Below are 26,459 nucleotides of genomic sequence, written 5' to 3'. Positions count from 1 at the left end.
AGTCAAGACTATGTGGTGTTGGCAGACGAACAGACATATAGAGCAATGGAACAGAATCGAGAAACCACAAAGAGACCCACATGAATATGCCAACTGATTTTTGACAAAGGTACAAAAGCAATTGAATGGATGAAAGACAGCCTTTTCACCAAAAAATATTGGAACAGTCGGACATCTATTGGCAAAAAAAGAAAAACGAACCTCAACCTATCTTAAATTTTATCAAAGTGAATCACGAACTTAAATGTAAAATGAAAAACTATAAAATTTTTAGAAAAAATAGGAGAATTCAGGATCTGCGGCTAGACAAAGAGTTCTTGGACTTAACATCAAAAGTACAATCCATGAATGAAAAAAGTGATCAACTGGACTTCAGCAAAATTGAAAATTTTTGTTCTGTGAAAGATCCTATTAAGAAGATGAAATGATTAGGATATTGAATGTTCTCAACCCAAAAAAGTGATAAATATTTGAAATGACAGGTATGCTAATTACCCTGATCTGATCACTATACATTATATGAATCAAAACATCACTGTCTACCCTATGGATATGTACAATTATTATTTGTCAAATAAAAAAAGAAGATGAAATAACACACATACAGAGTAAAAAAAATGCTTGTAAACCATATATCTGAAAAAGGACTGGTATTTAAAAAAACTCTCAAAATTCAACAGCCAAAAAGCAATCCAGTTTAAAAATGAGCAAAAGATGTGAACAGGCATTTCATAGTAGAGAACATACACATGGCAAATCAGCACATTTAAAAATGCTCAACATCGTTAGCCATTAGGAAAATGCAAATTAAAACCACAATGAGATAGCACTACATACCCGTCAAAATGACTAAAATGAAAAATGGTTATGCTACGAAGTCCTGACAAAGACATGGAAAAACTGGATTATTCATACCTTGCTCATGGGAAGGTAAAACAATACAGCTACTCTGAAAAATATTTTGGCAGCTTCTTTAAAAACTAAACATGTAACTACCATACAACCCAGCAATTGTACTATTAGACATTTATCTCAGAGAAATTAAGACTAATATTTAACTCAAAAACCTATACACTAAACTTTATAGCAGCTGTATTCATACTAGCCAATCACTGGGAACAACCCACATATCCTTTAATGAGTGAATGATTAAACAAACTATGGTACATTCATACCATACATTCTACTCAGCAATAAAAAAAAAACCCAGCGTATTGATACATGCAACAACCTAGACAAATCTCTACATAATTATGCTGAGTGAAAAAAGTCAGTCTGAAAAGGTTACATACTATATAATTCCATTTACATAACATTCTTGAAATGACAAAATTATAGGAATGGACAACAAATTAGTGGTTGCCTAGGGTAAAAGAGGGGATAGGGACACGAACCAGTGGGTGTGACCATGAAGGACAACAGAGCGATCCTTGTGGTGGTGGAAATGTTCTGTATCTTAACTGTATCAATGTCAATATCCAATTTGTAACATCGTACCTCCGTTTTGCAAGATGTTACTGTTGAGGAAACTGGGTAAAATGTACAAGATATCTCTCTGTATTATTTCTCACAACTGCATGTTAATCCACAATTATCTTTTTTTTAAGTTTAACTTAAAAAAGTAGTATTAATATTTCATGATCTCTCTGGTAGCATCTCCATTTTGTTTCTGTTTCAAGTCCCTGTTCAAACAGATGGCAAGAATTAGGTCTCAGTCCTGAAGTAAGCAAGTATTCCCTACTTGCTCATATCTGCATTGCAGGAAGCTTAACATAATGCCAATCTTGTGCTTGGTGTCATCATCTATGCTGGTGTCTACCCAGAGAAGTTTTCAGCTATCTGTCCATCTAGGACACTGCTGCATACTCTTGGCCTTTGGAGCCGAACCCCTGACCCCCGATACTCTACTAGTCTCAGTGTGCTTCAGGGAACCTTAAGAAGACATCTCAGGTCTATTCACCCAACGGGCATTCCTACTTCACAAGCCCAGGAGTGGGGGAATTGAGGGCAATGCTTGGATATTGAGGACATAGGCCTCCTTTATTCTTAGGTCCTCTTGTGTTCCCACTCTGCCCCAGGTACATCTGGCAGCTAGAGAAGGGCTCAGGGCCCCTTGTCAGGCACCCATGCTTCCTTCCTGATTCTTCTTTCCCCCAATCCAGGTTTTATCTACTCCAAGGGCAGAAACTGGTATGTGACAGTGGATATATTCTTCCAAATTTTCTGTCTTAGGTCTGCTCCTCAGATTTTCCCTCCTTGATTCTCAGCATTCTCCTGAATCATCCTTCCCCTGAGGGGACAAGAATACGTTTCCTTTGCTGCTGCTCAACTTGGTCACATAGTAACAGAAAGTATAGAGGAAACCCTTCCATTGATACATGAGGATAGTAATCCTGTAATATTTTCTACCATCTTTCTGCCCTTAGCACACTCATCTTTCCATTTGTTTCTTCAGCTTGTGGCCCAGGTCCTTGAACATAAAGCTATAGGCTTTGTGATGGTGGATGCCAAGAAAGAAGCCAAGCTTGCCAAGAAACTGGGTAAGTGTGATTTTTGAGATACTGTATGTGGGAAAGAAACGAATGTGTCTTGCAAAAGGAAAAGTACAGTTGCAATTATTCTTGCATAAGCCGACTATCTTTTAAAATATATAAAATGATCCTGCATACCTTCATCTTTGGTTGGAGAAGAGTTTCACAAAAGTAAATATAGGCCTGAATTGAATGGTTTCACATTAATCATGTAAGAGATTGTTGTATCAGTACAATGAAGAGGGTTTCTTCCTGGAGAAATTGATGCTAAAGAGTCAAGCTTTTATTTTCAGCTTCTAAAGCAAGCTAAAAGTCCAGCTTCTCTTATCTCACCACTGTGGTGATCTCTCTGAGAGAGTTAAAAATTCTCTTCTTTCATCATGTATTATTTCGTTGCCTTGCGGCTGAAGCAGCCAACAAAAGACAGCATTAATAGTAATAATGCCAGGGTAACAGTGCTTTTCAAATTTAAGGCTAAACCCCAGTTGGGCATTATCACCAAGAATGAGAGGGGAGGACATAGGTGAGGTATGGTTAAGTGACCCGCACATGGAAGTTGTACTCTCTAGTGTCGATATGTCACACTTAAGTGCAGTGCACTTTAGGATTCACAACCCTGTAATCCCAAAGAGAGAGAATGTAGGTAGTTCCTCTGGTTTTCTTTTTCTTTTCTTTTTTTCTTTTTTTTTTTTTTTTTTTTTGAGACAGGTTCTCACTGTCACCCAGGCTGGAGTGCCGTGATGTGATTTCAGCTCACTGCAACCTCTGCCTCCTGGATTCAAGCGATTCTTGTGCCTCAGCCTCTTGAGTAGCTGAGATCACAGTCACACGCCACCACGCTCAGTTCATTTTTTTTTTGTATTTTTAGGAGAGACAGGGTTTCACCATGTTGGCCAGGCTGGTGTTGAACTCTTGATCTTGAATGATCTGCCTGCCTCAGCCTCCCAAAATGGTGGGATTACAGGCGTGAGCCATAGCTCCCGGCCCGCTCCTCTGATTTTCAAACACTGACACACATGTACTGCCCATTTGGCTTTTTCTGCATGACCAGTGAAGAATGGCTATTAAAAAAAATAGCGGGTTATAAAACAGGATCTTTGAAGAAAGGTTAATTGGATTTGGAGTAGTAAGTACAGAAAAAAAAAAAAAAAGATTAGTGGTGGCTCAGTGAATACCTTCAGGTACATAAAAGTCCGTTATCCTGGAAAATTACAGACAACTGTTTTCTGTTTTATTTTCAAGAAGACCAGTCTTTTTTTAAAAAAAGATTTAAATTATAGGAAACTATTTAGGACTATACAATGATAATGAGTTATTAAGAATGTCTGGGCACTTTGGGAGGCCAAGGGCAGAGGATTGCTTGAGCCCAGGAGTTTGAGACCAGCTTGGGCAACATAGAAAAACCTCATCTCTACAAAAAATTTAAAAATTAGCTGGGCATGGTGGCATGTGCCTGTAGTGCCAGCTACTTGGGAGGCTGGGATGAGAGAATGGCTTGAGCCAGGGAGATCAAGATTGCCGTGACTTCTGCCTGCATGATTGTGCCACTGCACTCCAGCCTGGGCAACAAAGTGAGATTCTGCCTCAAAATAAATGAATGAATGAATGAATGAATGAATAAATAAATAAATAAATAAATAAATAAATAAATAAATAGAATGCTTGGGATGTCTCTTTCCCTGGAGACACATTGAGGGATATTTTTCTCCCTTGAGTATGGGAGCAAAATATGTTAAACTCTTTCCCTAGAGTCAAAAACAGTTTAATGGCTGAGCACAGTGTAAACCCAGCACTTTGGGAGGCCAAGGCAGGCGGATCACAAGGTCAGGAGATCGAGACCATCCTGGCTAACACAGTGAAACCCCGTCTCTACTAAAAATACAAACAAATTAGCCGGGCATGGTGGCGGGTGCCTGTAGTCCCACTACTCGGGAGGCTGAGGCAGGAGAATGGCGTGAACCTGGGAGGCAGAGCTTGCAGTGAGCCGAGATCGCACCACTGCACTCCAGCCTGGGCGACAGAGCGAGACTCCATCTCAAAACAAACAAACAAACAAACAAACAAACAAACAAACAGTTTAATGAGTTCTGTCTCCTCCCCCAGCAGTCTCTTGATTCCTCTTCTGCCTTCCCATTGGTTTAATGAGAAGTTGCATTTGGGAGAATTTCCAGCAAATTTAGTTAGGGAAAAATACTAGTGTCCCAGTGATCTAAAAATTTTGGGTGGACAAGCTGGGCAAGTATACATAAAAATAGACTAGCAAAGAATATGATGGGGCTTGATACACTGAAACAAGCTCAGTTTGGAGGAGTTGGGGCAGGTTCCTTCTGGTTATTTGATCCCTGGGGGTTTATAGGAGAGTGGAGGTATTTTGTGAACCTGCTCCTTCATCTTCATTTCTTTTCCATTTGCCTTATTTTGGCCTCTATCAAGTTGTGCCTGAACAATTACAGTAGTCTTCTTACTGTGGTTTTGCTCAAGACAAAATCCAACAGCAGGACACTGGCCAATGTTCCCTAGGGCACCTTTTGAGATTGGCCATCATTGATATCAAGAAAATCTGGCAGGGCCAGACACGGTGTCTCATGCTTGTAATATACATACATAGTATAATTTTTCATATATAAAAATATATAATTTTTCATATATACTTATATATGAAAAATTAGCCAGCATCATAGCACATGCCTGTAGTCTCAGCTATTCAGGAGGCTGAGGCAGGAGCCATGATCATGGCCCTGCACTCCAGCCTGGGTGACAAAGGGAAACCTTGTCTCAAAAAACAAACAAACAAAAAGAATACCTGGCACATTGCTCCTTTTGATTTACAAATGGTGCCTCTACCATTTCCCGCCCATGTGCCAGAGGCTGCTTATACCTCATGCATGCCTTGGGACACAGCAGGCGGCAGTCCAGCTTTCCTGTCCCTGGACGTTCTGCAGAAGAGTTCATTTGGAGAAAACTTTCTCCAGCTAATAGACTTTAACAACAATCTAAGGAATTAAGGATGCCATGCAATTGGACTAAATGCCAGCTTTGTTTATTTAACATTCCTAAGGAGGAAAATGCATTTTTCCAACAAGCATTTGTTAAGGTACACAACATCAGACCAAGGGTGCTAAAGGGCAGCAAAATAAGAAGACGCTGAGCCTGTCCTTGCAACATCTACCAGCCAACTGGATAAAGAAGATGTGTGGGATTCAGCTGGAACAGGAAAGCAAGCTGTCCATCCTGGCCACATACATTAATGGGTTGCTGATGTACACAGCCTCTGTACAAGGCACTGGGATACCAAGAAGACAATGATCCTACCCTCAGAGAACTCACTGTGATAGTGAAGACCTGTAAATTGAGCTGAACAAAGATCAATAATGGCATGAGTTCAGTGAGATTGAAGTGACCTTTCTTAAGAAAAATGAATCCTAAGCTGAGACCTGAAGAAGCTAACCAAGATGGAGGTCATTCCAGGCTGGGAGAACAAGAAAAACTAAGTCTAGAGAATAATGCTCAGTGACTTTTCCTTTACTCACCTTTTCATATAAGCATGTGGACAGGAAGCAAAGGGAGTCCCACAGGGGACAAGAGAGCAGTTCTCAAAGGAGTACAAGTCTACCCAAGGGAGAATGAAAGGGATAGATTTGGAAACAGATTTTGGAGGGACTTTAACGCAAGGCTAAGGAGTCAGGTGGGCAGTGGCCATTACAATTCTTTGATAAGGAGAATGACATGGGATCAGCTGTATTTTTGGAAAACTAAAGCAGTGGCGGGGTGGAGAATAGACTTTTCTTTTAAGTCAAAATCCAGCTGGAATTGTTCTGGACTATTTCCAATGAAATGTCCACTTCAGGAGCTCTTCAAAAGTGTTATTTCAAGGCAACTGCTTCTTTGGTTAATGCTAGTTCCACTAATCCTGACCCCACTGTCACCCAGAAACCCTGAGCCAGACCTCAGCCAATACAATCGCTCTTCCTAGGTCAGGATGACCTTCTCTGTGGGCCTCTTTGTTTCTTACAGGTTTTGATGAAGAAGGAAGCCTGTATATTCTTAAGGGTGATCGCACAATAGAGTTCGATGGCGAGTTTGCAGCTGATGTCTTGGTGGAGTTCCTCTTGGATGTAAGCATTTATACACAGTGACCCTGCGTGGAGCTGCCTCTGCTCAAATATAGGGAGAGATAGAACCCCAAAGAAAGGACAAGCTGGAGAACCTGGCCTCATCTGTGACAGGTTTTTCAGGATTCACAAAAAACTAAGGAGCACCTATATTATTGCACTGTCTACTCTACTGGGAAAGTGATCTTTAAGTCACCCTAGAAACTGTTGGGGGCCATGTAGTAGTAATACGCTAATTCTGTTACCAGTTATACATAGATGTCTATTGAAATCTCCTTGGTTTTGCTCCACTGCTACTGAAGAGGAGCTGGGGAATGTGGGGAGTGAGGGGGCTAACCAGCCACCTGAAGAGAGAGGAGGGATGGGAGTACCAATCAGCCAGGTCACCCTGAGTTAGCTACCCTCAGAGCAACATAGAGAAGTGGCAGAGCTAAACAGCCCCGCAATATCACACTTTTTCAGCCGTGGACATAGCACAGCCTCATATCCATATGCTTAGACAAACATAGGAACAAACATCATAAAAATATTTCATCCATAGATAAACTCACACTTTCAGTAACTGCTGTGAAGTTCAATGCTTTGAACACGTATTCTTGCACAGATAAAGAACCTAGTGTTGAGCATCCATGCCGATGATTCTTTATCTACCAGCCAGTACCCAGTGGTCTATCATTCTTTCTCTACAGTGTCAAAAACCAGAGGGAAGGTCAGAAGTGAGTTGGAAGCTACCTTTTACCAAAAAAAGTGCCATCTCATGACCCACTGTGCTTGGCCATCTCATTGACTCACACCCACATGCCCTGAAAAAGTTGAGAGGGGTGACAGAACAACTCTGGGACAGCATGGTGCTGCCCCAGCTTTATCAGCTAGGGGGAGGCTTTTGGAAATAAGATTAACTGCTTCAAACAATAAACAATGTGATTGACTTACCTAAGTAGAAGGCTCTAGTTAGAGGAGACTTTAGACTTGATCGAATCCAGACACTGCCTCCATTTTTCTCTGTAAATCACAGATAACTGTGTTTTCAGTAGTTGCTTGTGTCCTCAAGCTGACTATTCTCAAGTTAGCTATAAGATGGCCAGCAGTAGGAACAAATACATTGCATTTCCTCATTCATATTTCATGATAGAGAAACAAATTTGACTTCCCATTGCCCTTTTAAGAGTAAAGAACTTTTCCCAAAGCCTTCAGCAAATCTGTCTTTATTGGGCCAGTTACTTGCCCATTCCTGAATCAATAACTGGCAGGGGAAGTTATGAAATCCACCTAAATGTCCATCAGCAGATGACTGGATAAAAAAAATGTGGTACATGGCAGAGCGTGGTGGCTCATGCCTGTAATCCCACCACTTTGGGAGGCCAAGGTGGGCGGATCACGAGGTCAGGAGATCGAGACCATCCTGGCTAATACGGTGAAACCCCATCTCTACTAAAAATACAAAAATCAAAAAAATTAGCTGGGCATGGTGGTGGGTGTAGTCCCAGCTACTCGGGAGGCTGAGGCAGGAGAATGGCGTGAACCTGGGAGGCGGAGCTTGCAGTGAGCCTAGATTGTGCCACTGCACTCCAGCCTGGGCAACAGAGCAAGACTCCATCTCAAAAAAAAAAAAAAAGAAAGAAAAGAAAATGTGCTATACATACACAAGGGAATACTATTCAGCTTTAAAAAAAAAAGAAAGAACTATCATTTGCAACTATACAGATGGAATTGGAGAACATTATGTTAAGTGAAATAAGCTAGGCACAGAAAGACTAATACAACATGTTCTCACTTATTATATGTGGAATCTAGAACACGAGAACTCAAAGAAGCAGAGAGTAGTTGCCAGAAGCTGGATGGGGGTGGGGGGGGGGTGGGAATGGAGAGATAATGATCAAAAGGTGCAAAGCCTCAATTAGACAGGAGGAGTAAGATTTTGTTTTTTGAGATATATTGTACAGCGTGGTGAATATAGTGAATAATATGTATTACATATTTCAAAATCACTAAAAGAGTAAATTTCAAATGTTCTCACCACAAAAAATGATGAGTATTTGAGGTGATGGATAGGTTAATTAGCTTGATTTAATTATTTCACATATTTATAGATCATAGCAACACTTTACATCCAATAAATACATAAACTATAATTTGTCAATCTACAATTAAAAATAAATGTTTTCTAAAACTGGCAAAAGGAATAGGTTGCCCCCACCAATCATTTAACTCTTTAAGTTAAGGTCTGTTCCTCAGAAGGTACTGCTGGTATGCTCACTGGGGGATTGTGGGGAGAATGGAATAGATATTTGAGGCACCAACCACAAAGTCCGCTACAACTTCCCTCCAACGCACTCTGTTTCCCCAGTGAAGAAGGAAATCTCTTGTTTGAACATGTGTGTATGTGCATGTGGCATTTCAGCTAATTGAAGACCCAGTGGAGATCATCAGCAGCAAACTGGAAGTCCAAGCTTTCGAACGCATTGAGGACTACATCAAACTCATTGGCTTTTTCAAGAGTGAGGACTCAGAATGTAAGTTGTCTGCCAACCCCAGCCGATCAGTCTAAAAGCTAGATTCCAAACAAGGTATGTCAGGTTACCCCAAAAGAGGATGGGTCTTCAGCACCTCTTTTGCTGGGTAGAATAGAAGTTAGAATTCTTCCTGAGCCTAACACAGTGGAGTACATGTGCAAAAATTGTACAAAACAGTCAGGAAAGCTGAAAGAATATTAAGGAGGGGCCAGGTTCTCCGGCTTTAAAGCAGGCTGAGTGTTCTACAAAAAAGAGAAAAGCTCTTCTCCACTTTTCCTGCCTACCCACCTCCCAGTCGGATTCTCCCCTACAATGGGACAAGCAATGGGCTGTCTCCCTGGCATTGGTAGCTCCTATGGTCACCAGCTGGAGAGCTTTGCAGTCAATTGGAAAGCATGAGTGGAAAATTGGGGTAGGGATGGGCTTAGCAGTGGCTACAGAATGTGAAAAATCGCTGGCCAAGCCCACAGCTGACCACCAAGGCTACCTGTCATAGTGCAGCCACACCCTTGGACATATTCCCTTTGAAAGCTTTGTGACCAGGTTTTGGGTGGACACAGAACCTATGATAACATCACTACAGCCCGTATAGGGATGAGAGGGTGGTGGGGGTGAGTCAGGAAGAGCAGGCAGAAGGGACCAGGAGGAGTAAGCACTTGAGTACTGTACATATTTAAAACTGCTTTGGCAGCATGGCCCCAGTGAGGTAGGCTTTTTTCTGGTATCTCAGCCTTGGAGAGAGGAACAGCATTAGAGCGGGTGAGCATAACTCTGGTAGCATTCATACACGTAGGAAGTACAAATGTGGGCTGCTTATGACTATTTCTGAGAACCCCAAAATATTCTGAAATTGTTCGCAAACCCATTTCTTTAACCAGTCTTCCCACTTGCATCCTTAGTCACCTCATCAACAACCCATTCATTTTCTGTCTCCCATGCCCCAACTTAACCCTCTTTTCATTTGCTTCATTAAAACCTCCATTTACAGTGCTTAAAATGAATGTGCTAGAGGGAGGTGGCTAACCAGGGAGATTTGCCCCAGTTCTTCTTTAGGCAATTTTATTTTAGTTTGTACATTTCCGTATCAGTGCTGACTACTCTGGGGTGCTTCTCCTTCCCCTTCCTTTTCAGTTCGTCTGTCTCAATTTGTTTCCATCTTTATATTCCTCTATCCTCTTCATCCATGTAGCTCAGGATGGCAGATAAGAGGGAAGCAAAACAAGGTTAGGATAAAGAGCACACCTTTCAGTACCCTTGGCGTCTTCCCCCGCCTAGACGAATCATCATAATAATACTATTTAATTAACACATTTCATATGCTAGGGCCTATGCTAGGAGCTTATATGGATGCCTTAATTTCATTCTCACAACAAGCCTGTGAGGTGATTATCATTATTATCTGCATGTTAATGATGATGAAAGGATGGAACAGAAAGGTGCAATTAACTTGCCCATTATCACACGGCTAGTATGGTGTGCAAAGTAATATGAAATATATTACATATTGCATTGTAAAAAATCTCCAATTAAAAAAAATTTTGAATGAGAATCTTATGCTTGCCTCAAGAATATAGCTTTTTCTTGAGACCTAGTTTTGCTCTGTTGCCCAGGCTGGAGTGCAGTGGCATGATCTTGGCTCACTGCAACCTCTGCCTCCTGGGTTCAAGTGATTCTCCTGCCTCAGCCTCCTGAGTAGCTGGGATTACAGGTGCCCGCCACCACACCCGGCTAATTTTAGTGTTTTTAGTAGAGACGGGGTTTCACCATGTTGGTCAGGCTGGTCTTGAACTCCTGACCTCAAGTGATCCACCCGCCTCAACCTCCCAAAGTGCTTGGATTACAGGCATGAGCCACTGTGCCCAGCCCAGGATATAGCTTTTTGATATTAGGTTTTATGCTTAAAATAGCAACATGAAATTCCTTATCAAGATTTTAAATGATGACCTCTTCAAATTCTTGATGGTCACCATGGACAAGAGACTTCACTTGTATATGTGGATAGTGACAAATGGGAGGACAATATCCATTGCTTTTTCTATTTTTTTTTTTTTGCGGGATGGAGTTTCACTCGTGTTGCCCAGGCTGGAGTGCAATGGTGCAATCTCGGCTCACTGCAACCTCTGCCTCCCGGATTCAAGCAACTCTTCTGCCTCAGCCTCCTGAGTAGCTGGGATTACAGGCGCCTGCCACCATGCCTGGCTAATTTTTTATATTTTTAGTAAGGATGGAGTTTCACCATGTTGGCCAGGCTGGTCTGGAACTCCTGACCTCAGATGATCCACCCGCCTCGGCCTCCCAAAGTGGCCGAGCCACTACGTCCGGCCTGCTCTTTCTTTGACTGATGAGCTTTCTTTTTTTGCCATTGGACATAATTCAGATAATTCCATCTCTAAAGTGTCCTTCAAGGGCACTTAGTTCAATCTGACAGCTATCACTTTTCTTTTCGTTGACAAATGTAATGTTCATATTCCTTATAATAATTTGAATGAATTTGAAAGGATTACAGATTAATTAAATTTTGTATATCATCAATATTTCAAAATAATAATGAAGCTTTTCCTTAGGAATACACGGATATTGCTCTACTGATCTTAATAATCATTCTTAAAACTTAATAAAATTGCTAGTGAATCATTTTAACCTCTTTTTAAGGTTGAATTTTTGTTTTTAAATGTATAAACTTTGTTAGTACATTATATATTTCACGTAGTCCTTGCAATTTTCAATTAAGTACATTCAAGTAGGTGTTTAGCAAGATCTAGCCTTTTTTGAAGCCAATAATGATCCCTCAAAATATTTTCAAAGTAAGTATAATTCATAGCATAGTTTTAAATCTAGTTTTTAGCTGATAAACTCTGTAAAATTCTTGCGCAGTTAACCAACTTTAGGATGAAAGAGCAGGGAGAGGTCTCCTGAACCCATTTCTTCACCAAAAGCTATAAAGAGAAGGAGTTATACAGGTTTGAATGTTATTGGAGTCACTTTTTAAAAATAACAACCTTTTTGTGGAATGCAGATTCACAGGCAAACCTTTATATGATGAACTTTTTCTCTGAATAAATATTATTTGAATCTCAAGATTTTCAGAAAGAGCTTGATGTAAAGCCTTTACACTTTCTCGTCATTGTAGCTGTACTATCAATACATGAACTTGGACATTCAAAATCTGACTTCAGAGTTTAACTGTGTATAGAATTCATGCACTATAAAGTTTATACATTTAATTGTGTACACTTATTTTGTGCAGTGCTTTCAGAATCTATTTTGACATGTTTATCTACTTCTTTGAATGTTTCATCCCCAACAACTTGGTTTGGTTCTTCTTTGTAAGACAGATGATATTATTCCAAGCATTTCTGGTCAGGGTTTCTAACTGGTGCCATCAACCACACCCAGTTACTAACGTCTGTGATACTAATATCCAGTACGCACAACCCTGAGAGAGGGGGAAGAAAGGAGAGAAAATGCTAAGATAAGTTTTTAGTAAGCTGGAGGCTGGGAACTCAATGTTCAGGAGCCTATTCCAGAAGCCAAAAGAGTCATCAAAGAAAGTGGGAAAGGGGTCTGACTGGAAGGGACCAGGAACAGGCTGGTCAGGAGGCAGGGAAAGCCTAGAGATGACCTGAGCTCCAACAGAGCAGAAGACAAGAGGAGGCTTCTTGGAAAACAACTGCTGTTTGGCTGAGGCTAAAGGTCAAGCCACATTTTGAATCACCCATCTGGAGGTCACCTTGCTCCATTCTTCATCTTAAAGTGATGTAGACCAGCTCTCCAAGAGAGGAAGGGAAGCTCCTGACACAGGCCTAAGCCATTCTTTCCATCGGGGTGGGAGTTCATGGAGGGGAAGAGAAATTCATCAGGGACATGGGGATTGGAAAAGAGGGGGACAGAGGATTCTGATAGAGCCCTCTGCTGCTTTAGACACAGATGGCTTAGGTGTTGCTTTAGCCATTCTACTTCCTTACTTTCACTCCATTCATTCTTCAAATGTTCTCAGCCAACTTCTCCCCTCCACCCAATTCTCGACCCCAGCTATGATGTTACAGGATATCTTTTCTGACTACCCGCTTACTTTTATGAGGACAAGTTAGTGTGAATGTGTATCAGTATGTGCAAGTATTCTCATGACTTTCCAACCCCTCTCTCACCTGTGCTTGCGGCACTCACCTCTGTTGTAACAACTATCATGCTGCATTTTGATTCTTTAAGGATCAGTCGCTCTCTCTAGGCTGAGAGCTTTTGAAGATCAGTATCTTTGTCTTACTCATTTTGGTATCCTCTGGGTTAACATTGTTCTAAAAAAATTTTGATAGAATCTTAGTAAATTCTGCATGGTCCCAGAATTCTAACAAAGGCTTATACTTCACACGGTTAAGGGAAATGGAATTCCATGAAATGGAAAGAAGCTAATCTTGTTAAGAATAAATCACAGGCTCATTGACTCTCAGGCTTATAGCATTTATTCATAACCACCACCACCACCACAATTACCATCACCCTCACAACTAAGGTTTGAGGACAAATCTCTTTCCCAAGTAACTCCCCAGGTGTACCAAGGTACAGCACTCCCACACTCACCTGATCTCATACTGCCTCGGCCAGTATGGACTCCAGTTTGAGACCATACTCAATCAAGGGCTTGATTAAGTTTAAGAAATCCTCTTGAGGCATCAGAATAAAAAAGAAAACTTTAAAATGAAAAAAAGGGAAAGAAAACCAGAATTCAGCAACAGGAGTACTTCCATTAAGAAGTTTAAAATACTTCTGTGATGTCAATTGTGATTGAGGTTACTTTACACCGTGAGACGAATTTCCTTCTTACTTAGGGCTCATTTATTCTGGCAAACTGCACTCTCTCTAGAGGGCATGATTATAAGTAGCAGTGAGTTAGAGTGAAAGATCTTTTTATTTCGGTTTGGAGTTTTACGCGTCTTTTTCTCTCTCTTTTCCTCCCGGTTCCCTCTGTTTCGTGCTTTCTACCTGCAGTTCATAAAAGTGTGGTGAATGGGTCTTCTCTTGGGCGTTTGAATGCCAGTCAATTCCAACTCCTTGGGGGGAACTATGGGTTTAAATAATATTAAATAATATCTATCTAAACAATACCTACTAAATTATTATCCAATCAGGATTAATTGGCTTTCTACTCTCTACACCATTTAAAAAGAAGATTCTTCTGTGTTAATCTTGAAAATGTCTCTGCCTTCATCTTTATTTTTCTCCTTAGACTACAAGGCTTTTGAAGAAGCAGCTGAACACTTCCAGCCTTACATCAAATTCTTTGCCACCTTTGACAAAGGGGTAAGTACCTATGAAACCCCAATTTGAACAGTTTTGTAGGCATGAAGAATTAAAGTTTGAACTCTCACCACTCTTTCTTTTCTTTTAGCAACATTAACCATCCTCCCTTGCCTCTTTCTCTAGAAGGGTTAAGAATTATATCACCAAATCACTATTGGATTTAAGATGAGTACAAAGATGACTAAGTCAGAGGATGTAAGGATATTTATGAAAACATCCAAGGAAAAGTGATGACCCACCATTATCTTCTTATACACTGAGATGGGAAACGTGTGGGCCCAGAGTGTGCCAGCCCACTGAGCCACTGCTTCCTTTTTCCTTAGGGGGTATCCTCTCCCTTCCTGGGGTTGCATACTTCCCCTTCTACTGCGTCAGGATGGGAAGTAGAGTGGGAACTCCTCTATGATTAGTTCAAGCAAGTGTTCTGTGAAAAACAAGAGGAAGCCAGTGAGCTGAAGCAGGGAAGGGGCGTGGTGGGATGAGATTGCATTCAGTTCATGTATATGATGAACCACTTCTGTGGACGTGGCCCTGTCTTCAAGCCTATGATCCAGAAGAGTGGTCTATAATCCAAGTAACATAATCTAAACTTGAAGAATGTTTATCCTAATTGGTTGTATTACAGTTGGGAGGGATCTTGAGCAAGAATAATCAAAAAAGCTATCATGTATTAAGTGTCTATTATGGGCCAGGTGCTGTGGCTCACACCTGTAATCCCAACACTTTGGGAGGCTGATGGGGGTGGATTGCATGAGCCTTGGAGTTGGAGACCAGCCTGGGCAACATAGTGAGACCCCATCTCTATAAAAAATACAAAAATTAGCTGGGTGTGGTGGCACACACTTGTAGTCCCAACTACTTGGGAGGCTTGAGGTGGGAGGATCACTTGAGCCCAGGAGGTTGAAGCTGCAGTGAGCTGTGATCATACCATTGTACTCCAACCTGGGCAATAGAGTGAGATCCTCTCTCAAAAAATAAAAATGTAAAAAATAGTAAATTCAAAAAAGTTTTTATGTGCCAGAGTCTGTGCTAAGAAGTTAACATGGATTTTCTCACTTCATCCTCTCAACACTCCCATAAGGGAGGAATTAGTATCCTCATTCTACAGAGGATGAAACTGAGGTGCTGAAAGATTAAGTGATTTTTTCATGATCATGTAGTTACTGAATTGAGAAGCTTGCTATAATCTCAGACCAGCCTGACTTCAAAGTCAATGCTCTGTCCTACTTTACTCCAGAGAAAGAAGCAATATATGCAAACTGCCTAGCTGGTTTTTGGCACCCAGGAAGCATTCAGTAATAGTTAGCCAGCTATGAGCACCATTGTTCATAAGAAGGCAATCATCTAGGCCCAGGAATTGGGAGGCTTGGATAGGATATTAGTAGAGAAAGGGAGGAACAGAGAAGCCGAAACTGAATCCATTGCTGACATATGGTTCTGATGGAGCATTTGGTTCTAATGGACTAGGTGTGGCTAAAGTGGCTCCTGGGTAAGAATCCAGCTGAAAGGAAGAGAGAGGCAGGCCAATTAATTTGGCCAGCAACAAACCCTTAGTTTTTAGAGGGGTGGTTCAACGTTGAGCTCAGGGTAGTATTTGTTTGTAGAAGTGCCTCCTAGTGCAACTGTATAGCTTCATGCCTGTGGTCCATGAAAAAGGTGAGGTCAGGCTATGATTAAAAATTCAGAGAGATGCTTTATTCAAACTCCATAGGACACTGAGTCATAAGTGCCAGTGTTCATGTAGCCTTGTTGGATTTCAGAATATTTAAAGAGACAAAGGCACACAGAGGGGAGAGCACTGAGAGGACTCTGATGCCATTTGGTGCTTAAGAACTTGCATCCGTCATTTGGGGTGGAGGGGGTGTCCAAGGGGAGATGGTGGAGTCCAGAAGGCATGACTGCACCTGGTAGAGCCTCAGTGGTTTCCAGCAGGGAGTGCTCGGACAGAAGAGGAGAAAAGTAATAAATGTGAAGTGGCTGAAAGGACCTGTTTGTACAACACACCCTAGGGAATCTCAGAGGGACCTGGAGGTGCTTTGTTGAGGTCTGAAACCAGGAGAGGCAAGGGACAAGAAAGCACTAATGCAGTCACAAAAATGCAAAAAACAACTGGCACTAGTAAAAGTGGATATAACAAGAAGATCTGGTCATTGATGAGATGATGAGAGAAGGCCTCAAAATAACTTAAGATAGCAAGTCTTGGCGTTAAGACAGCAAAAATTATGAAGCTACTGAAAACATTAGGAAATCCCGGAAGAAGAATCTATTGAGGAACAAGAGATGGGGTTATGAGTTCTATTTTCTAAAAGTTGGGGAAACATTCAACTGGAAATGTCCTTAATTAATTAATTAATTCAGTCATTCATTCACTCAACAAGTATTTATTGAGTGCCCTTTATGTGCCAGGCACTCTTCTCAGTGCCAGGGACACAACATTGAGCAAAGCAGATTCCTGCCCTTTAGAATTTAAAGTTTATTGTGGGAAAGAGAAGATGGAAAGACAGAAAGTTCAAAAGTAAACAAACCAATAAATACATCATATGAGTTGCAAGACTGTAAAGAGGGTGAGATGTCATGGCTGCTGATGTAAATTTGTCAGTCAGTAGTTCCCAACCACTATCCATATTAGTATCCTCCAACAGGCTTTTAAAACCATTGGTCTCTGGGCCCCAGCCCTGGAAATTTTAATTTTTAGGGTTGTGGCAGTGTCTGGGAATCTGCATTTTCAAAAGCCACCCAAGGAATTTTAAAGGGTGTGGAGGTTTAGGACCAGTACTGATCTATTAATACTAATCCTAAATCAAGCCACACGAAGACCCAACCTCTCTGAAGAAGCAGTTAGCACAAGAAAGTGTCAGAGGACCAAGGATGGTTCCACTCTGCTGCACCTCACAGCCTGAAAAATATCAGTTCTTAAAATCCCATGTCCCCGCCCACTGACCTGTTCCTCTCTCTGTCTGAGTGAACAATGAGACGAAAAATCACTTTCTTTTTTAAATCACACTGGAGCCAAAGGGTGCTGTGACTAAACAAAGTTAGTGGAGAAGATAGATGTTGGGAAGACCTAAATTTAGTAATGGCAAAAACCATTACTTTTGGCAAAAACTGCGATTACTTTTGCACCAACCTAATACTTGAGTTGGTTTCACTGGCAACAACTAAAATGACTTGCTAACTGGAGGAAAAATGATTTGTATCAAAATTCATACACGTGCACATGTCAGAAAATTGGCATTGTACTTTGTAGTTTTCTTATCTTTGTTAAAATCTATTCCAACTAGTTAACAGATAAAAGCATGAAAGAACTCATTTTTATGGACCCATTTGGTTCTTAATAATATAATTCATTCTTATATAATGCTAATACCCATGAACCAGATCTCCTCCTGGAATAATGCCTTGGGTTCAGTAGGCCCCACTAAATACTTACTGAATAAATGAATGAATAAAAGCTTCAACCAATCAAATCCCTTCAGTCCTTACCATCCAAGATAGGAATAATAAGAATGAAAGGGGTGGTCGGGCGCAGTGGCTCACGCCTGTAATCCCAGCACTTTGGGGGGCCGAGGGGGGAGGTGGATCACCTGAGGTCAGTAGTTCAAGACCAGCCTGGCCAACATGGCGAAACCCCATCTCTACTAAAAATACAAAAATTAGCTGGGTGTGGTGGCCTGTGCCCATAATCCCAGCTACTCGGGAGGCTGAGGCAGGAGAATCGCTCGAACCTGGGAAGCGGAGATTGCAGTGAGCCGAGACTGTGCCATTGAACCCCAGCCTGGGCAACAAGAGCAAAACTCTGTCTCACAAAAAAAAAAAAAAAAAAAAGAATGAAAGAGAGGGATTCTCTGAGATACAAGATGAGGGCACTCCATGATGGTGGTAGGTAGACAGTGAAGAGATCCCTGGGAAATTTTTACTTAGCATTTCCAAGACTTAAATTAAGGACACGACAATCCAATTTTTACATTCATAGACAGCACTGTGGAACCAGACATTGGCATTCAGAGACTGGAGACGATCACCACCACCAGGTGGGTTTGACTTCTGGCTCTGCTCCCTCCAGATATATGATCCTGACAAATTTCTTACCCAAATTGTGCCTCAGGTTCATCATTTGTAAAATAACTATGATAATCATTCTTACCACATACAATCAAAGTGAGAATTAAACAAAGAATCAACCTAAAACACCTGGCAGCAGTGCCTGGCACGTGATAAGCACTACATATGTTTGTTATTATTACTGTTTTCATTCTGATCACTTCTCCTTTCATGGAAACAGTCTTCTGGTTCCTGGAATACATAGTAAGTTAACTCAGAAAACCAGAATTCAATGTCATTTTCTTGCCCACTCTGGCTCCCTGCCTCATCACCTCATCATCTACATCACCCCCCTACCCCTGAGAAGAGGGAAAAACAGTTAGAAAAAACTCCACGTCTCCCTCTCTTAAAATTAACCTGACAATAAAATCTCCCTTGACTGACTATAGCTGTCAACATGGCCTGTTTTCTTGATCTCTGAGTAGGATGCTGGAATTTCTCTCCCTTAAGTACTATATGAAATGCCTTTCAGAATATAGTGACCTGGAATTCATAGCAATTGATGACAAAAACCATATGGATATCAGTGTTTCCTCAGAATGGATCTCCTCGTGTAAGAACTTATGCAATACCCAGCTCCTCCCCTTCCCCAGTTAGTTGCAGCCGCCCTGGGTCACGGCACCACGGGTTACCACCACAGTGCATCAGCTCTTAGGCAATTCCTCTTCAGCTTAAAGGGAACCACTGTTCATCCCTGCGCTTTCTTGAACCACAGCTCTGAACTAGAAAAGAGTGGCATTTGGTTTTCTATAGAGCGTTGCACATTCCAGGCCTCTCAAATCATTTCACAAACAGAGGTCCTGAGTTCAGCAGCTGTGCAGGCAAACAGCAACCATTCTGCCTTGACAACACACTGAACATGTGGCTGCTTTAATCCAGAGAGAAAATGTCTTCCTGGCTATCGGCTGGCTCTCCGAGCTCTTTATCTGTTGTAAGATGAGCAAATCATCCTGGCTTACTGGGGTCTGTCCAAGTTTTAGTACTGAAAGTCCTGCATCCCAGGGAGCCCTTCCACCCAGAACAAAGCAAGATGGTCAGTCACCTCATAACTGCTGACAAACTGGGCAGCTCCCAAAGCCTGACAAACCATGAAGCAAGTTGGGTACTGAGAGATTTAACTGTAGGGCCAGCACTTCAACCTAAAAAGCAATTAGGGCTATGAGCAGATCAAAGACAGGCTAATGGGTTGGGTTCTGATTCTGAGTACCTATATGCCTTAAGGATCTCCATCAATTGCCTGTTTTGTCAACATTGGTTCCATTAAATCCATACAACACAGGATAGTATATATGCTCCATTGGCATTTGCTTCCCATCCAGCCCTGGCAAATGCAGTAGAGTGATGGTGATTGTAGAATTAAATTTCCCACTTCGCATCTCAACTGCTCCCTGCCCCTGCCCGACCCTCATTTGCTAGATAAGTCTTTTTCCTTCCTATCTTTCCTTCTTTGATCACAAAAGAAGATTAGTCTAGCCAGGCCTTGGGTGATAAGTTCCTGTCACTTCAACATTGAAGTTAAAACTGTACATCTGTTTTTATGTCTTTGCCGGAAAACATACACACTTATCTTAGATGGACAACACACTGCTATTCTAGACTAGTATTCAAATAAACTTTGTCTTATTTCTAATGGTTACAGGTTGCAAAGAAATTATCTTTGAAGATGAATGAGGTTGACTTCTATGAGCCATTTATGGATGAGCCCATTGCCATCCCCAACAAACCTTACACAGAAGAGGAGCTGGTGGAGTTTGTGAAGGAACACCAAAGGTGCCTGAGATGGCATGTGGGGGCTGGGGGCCTGGGGTCTGGGGAATGGAGAGGAGCCTCTCTGTGCTAACATTTCAGACCTGCCAAGAACAACAACCTAGTTAGTACCCCAGCAGTACAGAACTCAGTAGTATGGCTTTGTTGATCAGTAATGACTAGCAGGGATGTTATTACTTCTGAATCTAAGTCTGCACCTGCAAGCAGAGTTTGATAAATCCCTCAGTCAGCAAATCCCCTCAAAGCCAGGGCAAGATATAAATAAAATTCTATACTAGGAATGATAGCAATTTAGTGAAATTTCCCATATACCAATAACCATGCCCAGTGCTTTAGGGAAACTATTTTATCTAATCTCCAACCTTAGGGAGTAATTATTATTATCCCAATTTTACAGATCAAGAAATTGGACTCAATAGTTAAGTAACTTAGCCAAGGATGAACACTCTATGCATAGAACTTCTGGGAGAGAAATGCTTGATACCACTTAGTGTAGCTCCAGCATGGATCAGCAAACTTTTTCTGTAAAGAACAAAATGGTAAATATTTCAGGTTCTGTGGGCCAGATGGCATCTGTAGCAACTACTTAACTGCGGCTGTGGCATGAAAGCAGCCATGGATCATGTATAAACAAATGGGTGTGGCTGTGTCCCAGTAAAAGTTTATTTAGGAAAACAGGAGGCCCTGGCTGGATTTGTCCCACCAGCTGTAGTTTTTTGACCCCTGCTCTTGAGGGAGGGAAGATATGGGAATATGGAACATGGTAGTGGACTCACTGGCTTGTCCCTCCACCCTACCTGGCATGTACACGAGTGTGTTCATTGGACCTGCAGTACTGTGATCCCCCTCACTTGGACAGTCCTAGTTCCTTCAGGAAGGCAGTACTTGGAGGAACAAATATTAATATGTCCAGCACTATTTGCCAATATTCAGAAAGAAATGAAACTATGAGCAAAATATAGATCCTGTCTGCTCCCCTAAATATCCCTAAAGGACTTTCAATGTATACACCAGATGATAAAACAAAGGCAGTTTTAACCTACAAAATCCGAGATTTCCTGTTTTCCCCCTCAGGTTTCTCATTCCAGGCCTGCTGTGGGCTCTCTGGAGTGGTGGCTATCTGTGAGGAAGGAAATGGCATCTTGCCCTGGGAATGAGCTGACCCTGTGCCCTCTGACCCATTGTTTGTAAAAGACTTTATAATTCTTGGATCAGTGGGTCTATGAAAAGGCTGAGTGCCTTGGCCCAGCTCGCTGTCTGATACAGCAGAGTAGAGCACGTCTGTTTCCTTAGAAGATAAGTGGGTTTTTAGGGCTCTCCCTGCCTTGCAAAGGAAGCATCATCTCATTTTACATTTCATGATGCTGTGGCTGCTGTGTCTTGAGTGATCCCTACTCAAGGAAGCTCCTTCTTTTTTTTTTCCAGACCCACTCTACGTCGCCTGCGCCCAGAAGAAATGTTTGAAACATGGGTAAGAAAGAGGCAAACTCTCTTTGCCTTGTAGAGATGAGTATAGTCCCAAAGAGGAGTGCTTCTTAGATTAAGTCTCCAAACTCAAACCAAGTTTATTTGGTTGAGGTGGATGTCTAGATGAGTATTTGAAACATGGACAGATTGGGTACGACGGCTCAGAACTGTAATTCCAGCACTCTGGGAGGCCGGGGCCGGGGATCACTTGAGTTCAGGTGTCTGAGAGCAGCCTGGGCAACACAGCAAAACCCTGTCTCTACAAAAAAATGCAAAAAGTAACCGAGCATGGTGGCATGTGCCTGGAGTTCCAGCTACTTGGGAGGCTGAGGCAGGAGGATTGCTTGAGCCTGGGAGGTCAAGTCTGCAATGAGCTGTGATCCTGGCACTGTGCTCCAGCCTGGGCAACAGAGTGAGACACTGTTTCAAAAAAATGAAACAAAACAAAACAAAAACATGGACAACTTCACGCTCAATTAAAACACAGTTCTCCATGGATCAATCCAAGCCTCTTTGGTACTACTCACTAGGCAAAATTGCTCTTAGTTAATTTCCCGCAGTGACTATAGCTTCTGTTCATTGACCATCAGAGCCACACAGTAACACAGTGGAAGGAACTCAGGCTATAAAGTAATAGAGACTCGGGTTCAAGTCCAGAATCTGCCACCTAGTAGCTTTGTGTACTATGTCAAGTCCTGTGGCCTTTCTGAGCTGTCTAAATTTCCTCATCTAAAATTGGGACTTTTTATAAGGATGAATATGAAGAGTTCAGTATATGGTAGCTGTTTTTTTAAAATATCAACTGAAGGCACTGGCAAGCAGCTGAGCCAACTTGTCTTCTAGGTCTGTGTCATGGATAATATGTCAGGCAGCTCAAACAGTGTTAGATAGAGGGCCTTGGAGATAAACCCCCAACCCACACCTTATGTACAGAAGTTCATAAATAACAAAGGCTGTGGAGCATTTTTCAAAGCATTTCATGCATCTTTTTATTTGGATCTTCCAATAGCTCTAGAAAGTGATGTAGAACAAGTATTATTAATTAGTCGGGCATAGTGGGGCACACCTGTAGTCCCAGCTACTTGGGAAGTTGAGGTGGGAGGATTGTTTGAGCACAGCAGCTTGAGACTTCAGTGAGACATGATAATGCCACTGCACTCCAGCCTGGGCAACACAGCAAGACTCTGTCTCCCCAAACAAACAAACAAAAACCAAATACTATTTTAGCCCCGTTTGACATAGTCAGAAACTGACGCTCATACAGATTAATCACTAAAGGACACATAACTAAAAACCATTAGTTCTTGGAACTTAAATACAGGCCATCTGGAGCCAAACCTGGTGTTCTCTGCAGAATGCCTCCCCAGAGTGACTATGTCCCCACAAGGGGCCATTTGGCGTGAGGGCTGGGGAGGAGGAGAAAGGAATTAACACGGAAGTATTTATCTGTTTAATTCTTTGAAGTGATGGATGAACAGAACCAGGGAGCAACTTGACACTGTTTTACTGGTCTGTAACTTACTTGGATGTTTGAAGGTAGAGCAAACATTTCACAAGATACCAAAGGGTAAATAATCCAGTCCAGAGGAGCGGACTATTTAATAACAACTCAGCACAATAGAAACAAACTTTCCTAACATTTAAACCTTTCAAAGATATTAAAAGGGTCTTATCGCTAGGCATAGTGACTCATGCCTGTAATCTCAGCACTTTGGGAGGCCAAGGTGGGCAGATCACTTGACGTCAGGAGTTCGAGACCAGCCTGGCCAACATGGTGAAACCCCATTCCTACCAAAAAATACAAAAATTAGCCGAGTATGGTGGCAGGCGCCTGTAGTCCCACCTACTCTGGAGGCTGATATAAGAGAATCACTTTCATCTGGGAGGCAGAAGTTGCAGTTAGCTGTGATTGCACCACTGCACTCCAGCCTGGGCAACAGAGTGAGACCCTGTCTCAAAAAAAAAAAAGAGTCTTATTAATGTATTTTAAAATAGTAATAGCAAAAAGATATAATAGTGCTTTAAAATAGTATTTTTTAAATTGTTTTTACTTTTTACCCTAAAATAATTTCAGATGTACCAAAATAGTGCAAAGAACTTCATTATCTCTTCACCTAGATCTCCCAAATGTTAACATTTTACCATCCCTTCTAGCTACATAGATACATAGATAGATGATAGATAGATAGATAGATAAACAGATAGATAGATAGATAGATATAGAGAGATATAGATAGATGATAGATAGATAGATAGATGATGATAGATAGATAGATAGATAGATAGATAGATAGATAGATAGATATAGAGAGATAGAATTATCAAAATCAGGAAATTAACACTGATATAATACATCTACTACCATTATTCAAATTGGCCAGTTGTCCCATCAATGTCCTTTACTGCAAAAGAAAAACGTCTCTTTTTCCTGGCCCAGAATCCAATCCAGGATTCCACACTTACATTTGCCTATGTTTCTCTTTCTTTTTCTTTTATTATTATTATTTTTTTGAGACGGATTCTCCCTCTGTCACCCAGGCTGGAGTACAGTGGCACCATCTTGGCTCACTGCAGCCTCTGCCTCCCAGGTTCATGTGATTCTCCTCCCTCAGCCTCCCAAGTAGCTGGGATTACAGGTGCATACCACCACACCTGGCTAGTTTTTGTGTTTTTAGTAGAGACAGGGTTTCACCATGTTGGCCAGGCTGGTCCTGACCTGCTGACCTCAGGTGATCCTCCCTCCTCGGCCTCCCAAAGTGCTGGGATTACAGGCATGAACTACCACGCCCGGCCTGCTTATGCTTCTTTAGTCACCTTTAATTTGGAACAGGGTCTTGGTCTTCGTCTTTCATGGCACAAAATACCACTTTAAATTGAGAGTCATTATTGATGTTCTCTTCTGCTGTGGCTTTATCTTCAGTTTTTTTCTTTTTATTGTCTTTATTCCTAAAAGGCAAGTCTCAATTATCTAGGTTCTAGGAAGGGAGGGAGTATAAGACTGTGGACCCCTTCTCCCAGGTCTTTCCTTCCTGTCATAGCAGTATCACTCAAGACCATGGTGTTCTGTAGATGGGGAGCCTGTGTCCTCACATATCCCACACTGCTACAGAAATACTCCCTGTTGACACATTAGAGGCAGATGTTCAGAAAGGAAGTTCAGTGTCTGGTTTCATTGGAACTCAGTCTCTCCTTTCTTTTCATTTAATGAATAAGATAAAATACAGCCTTTTGCTATAATATAAAATAATGGTGATGGCTCATATTTTCCACATTATTGCATATTGAATTGTTCTTAACTTGGGGAAGAGAGCAGCATATTGAATTTAACCAGGCAGAGAAAAGGGCAGCTGAAATGGTTTATTCCTTCCCTCCCCGTTCTGGAACAGCCTCATGTCTTACCCAGGAACCCTAACCAGACCTAGTCGGCCCCTCATTCAAGTCTCCAACTAGAGGGAAGGCAGGACAGGCCTCTCCAGTGCCATCTTTGTTTCCTTGAAAGGGAGAAACAGAAATCAGTCCATCCAAAGGACCTCTGAGGAGCCACTTTCCATACCCCCTCCTCTACCTGGGCCCCCTAGCAGGTCACTGCTCTAAAGAGTGCCATCCCTGTGGGCCACGTGGCCACAGCAACTTAAACCACAGATGTGGTTGTGGAAAGTGACCAGTTAATGAACTTCAAAGTCTTTTTGGCCAGGCAAGGTGGCTCATGTCTATAGTCCCAGCACTTTGGGAGGCTGAGGTGGGCAGATTGCTTGAGTCAAGGAATTCGAGAGCAGCCTGGGCAACATAGCGAAACTCCATCTCTGCAAAAAAATACAAAAATTAGCTGGGTGTGGTGGTGTGTGCCAATAGTCCCAGCTACTTGAGAGGCTGAGGCAGGAGCATCCTTTGAGCCTGGGAGGCAGAGGCTGCAGTGAGCCGAGATGTGCCACTGCACTCCAACCTGGGCAACAGAGTGAAACCCTGTTTCGAAAGAAAAAGAAAGGTCTTTATCTTCAACATCCACTTCCCCAGACATTTACTTCCCGAGACATTGAGAAATATTTAAATAAGATGGGAAAGCCAGCTAGGACTAAAACAACTATTGATCTTTCTCTCGCTCTAATTGTGCAGGTTTTTAAGATGCAGGCCATAGAAAACACATCACATATGATTACTAAAGAAACTGGTGCCTGGTAATATTTGCTGTGTGTACATTGGAAAGCTATTTATTTATTTTAAATACTCAAAGAATGTCAAGCTGAGGCAGGGCAAAAAGAGACCCAGTGCTGATCTGTCATTCCTCCTGGAGACCCCACCCTCCATCTAGCCAAGTGGCCCGCTGGAGTCCTGGGGAACTGCCCACAGGGAAGGAGAGTCAGCAATTTCTTCTAAAAGAAGCCTCCCTATATTGCAACAACAAAATACTTTCAAGATGGGGTCAGAGACCCCCAGACAAGAATCTAGGTCACTCCATTGCACCTTAAATAGGGAGCCTGCTTATTTTAACCACATTTTTCTTTGCATCTCTTCATTCAACATGAGAACAAACATTCAACAGAGACTGGAAGGAAACTGAGTAAAATATTAAGTGGTAATATATGTTGTTGGTAGGTAATTGATAAGCATAGTTTCTTCTTGGTATACCTAATATTTTCTAATTTTCTTCAGTGAGTAAGGTTTTTATTGCC

The 26,459-nt window shown here is 41.8% G+C and overlaps 1 protein-coding gene across 1 annotated transcript in view; it reads left to right on the top strand.

Annotated features, from left to right (window-relative positions):
* Positions 1-26,459, top strand: part of CASQ2 (calsequestrin 2) — a 68,854-nt gene that overhangs the window by 21,480 nt on the left and 20,915 nt on the right. The window contains exons 2-7 of the mRNA XM_513677.8: positions 2,456-2,540; positions 6,546-6,646; positions 9,045-9,156; positions 14,381-14,454; positions 20,195-20,325; positions 21,748-21,793. Coding sequence (XP_513677.3) covers positions 2,456-2,540; positions 6,546-6,646; positions 9,045-9,156; positions 14,381-14,454; positions 20,195-20,325; positions 21,748-21,793 — 549 coding nt within the window. The remainder of the gene's footprint in view (positions 1-2,455; positions 2,541-6,545; positions 6,647-9,044; positions 9,157-14,380; positions 14,455-20,194; positions 20,326-21,747; positions 21,794-26,459) is intronic.

The sequence above is a fragment of the Pan troglodytes genome, chromosome 1, assembly GCF_028858775.2.
Source record: "Pan troglodytes isolate AG18354 chromosome 1, NHGRI_mPanTro3-v2.0_pri, whole genome shotgun sequence".
Classification (NCBI taxonomy): domain Eukaryota; kingdom Metazoa; phylum Chordata; class Mammalia; order Primates; family Hominidae; genus Pan; species Pan troglodytes.
Note: the sequence above shows the minus strand (reverse complement) of the source record. Positions and strands in the feature narration are given on the sequence as shown.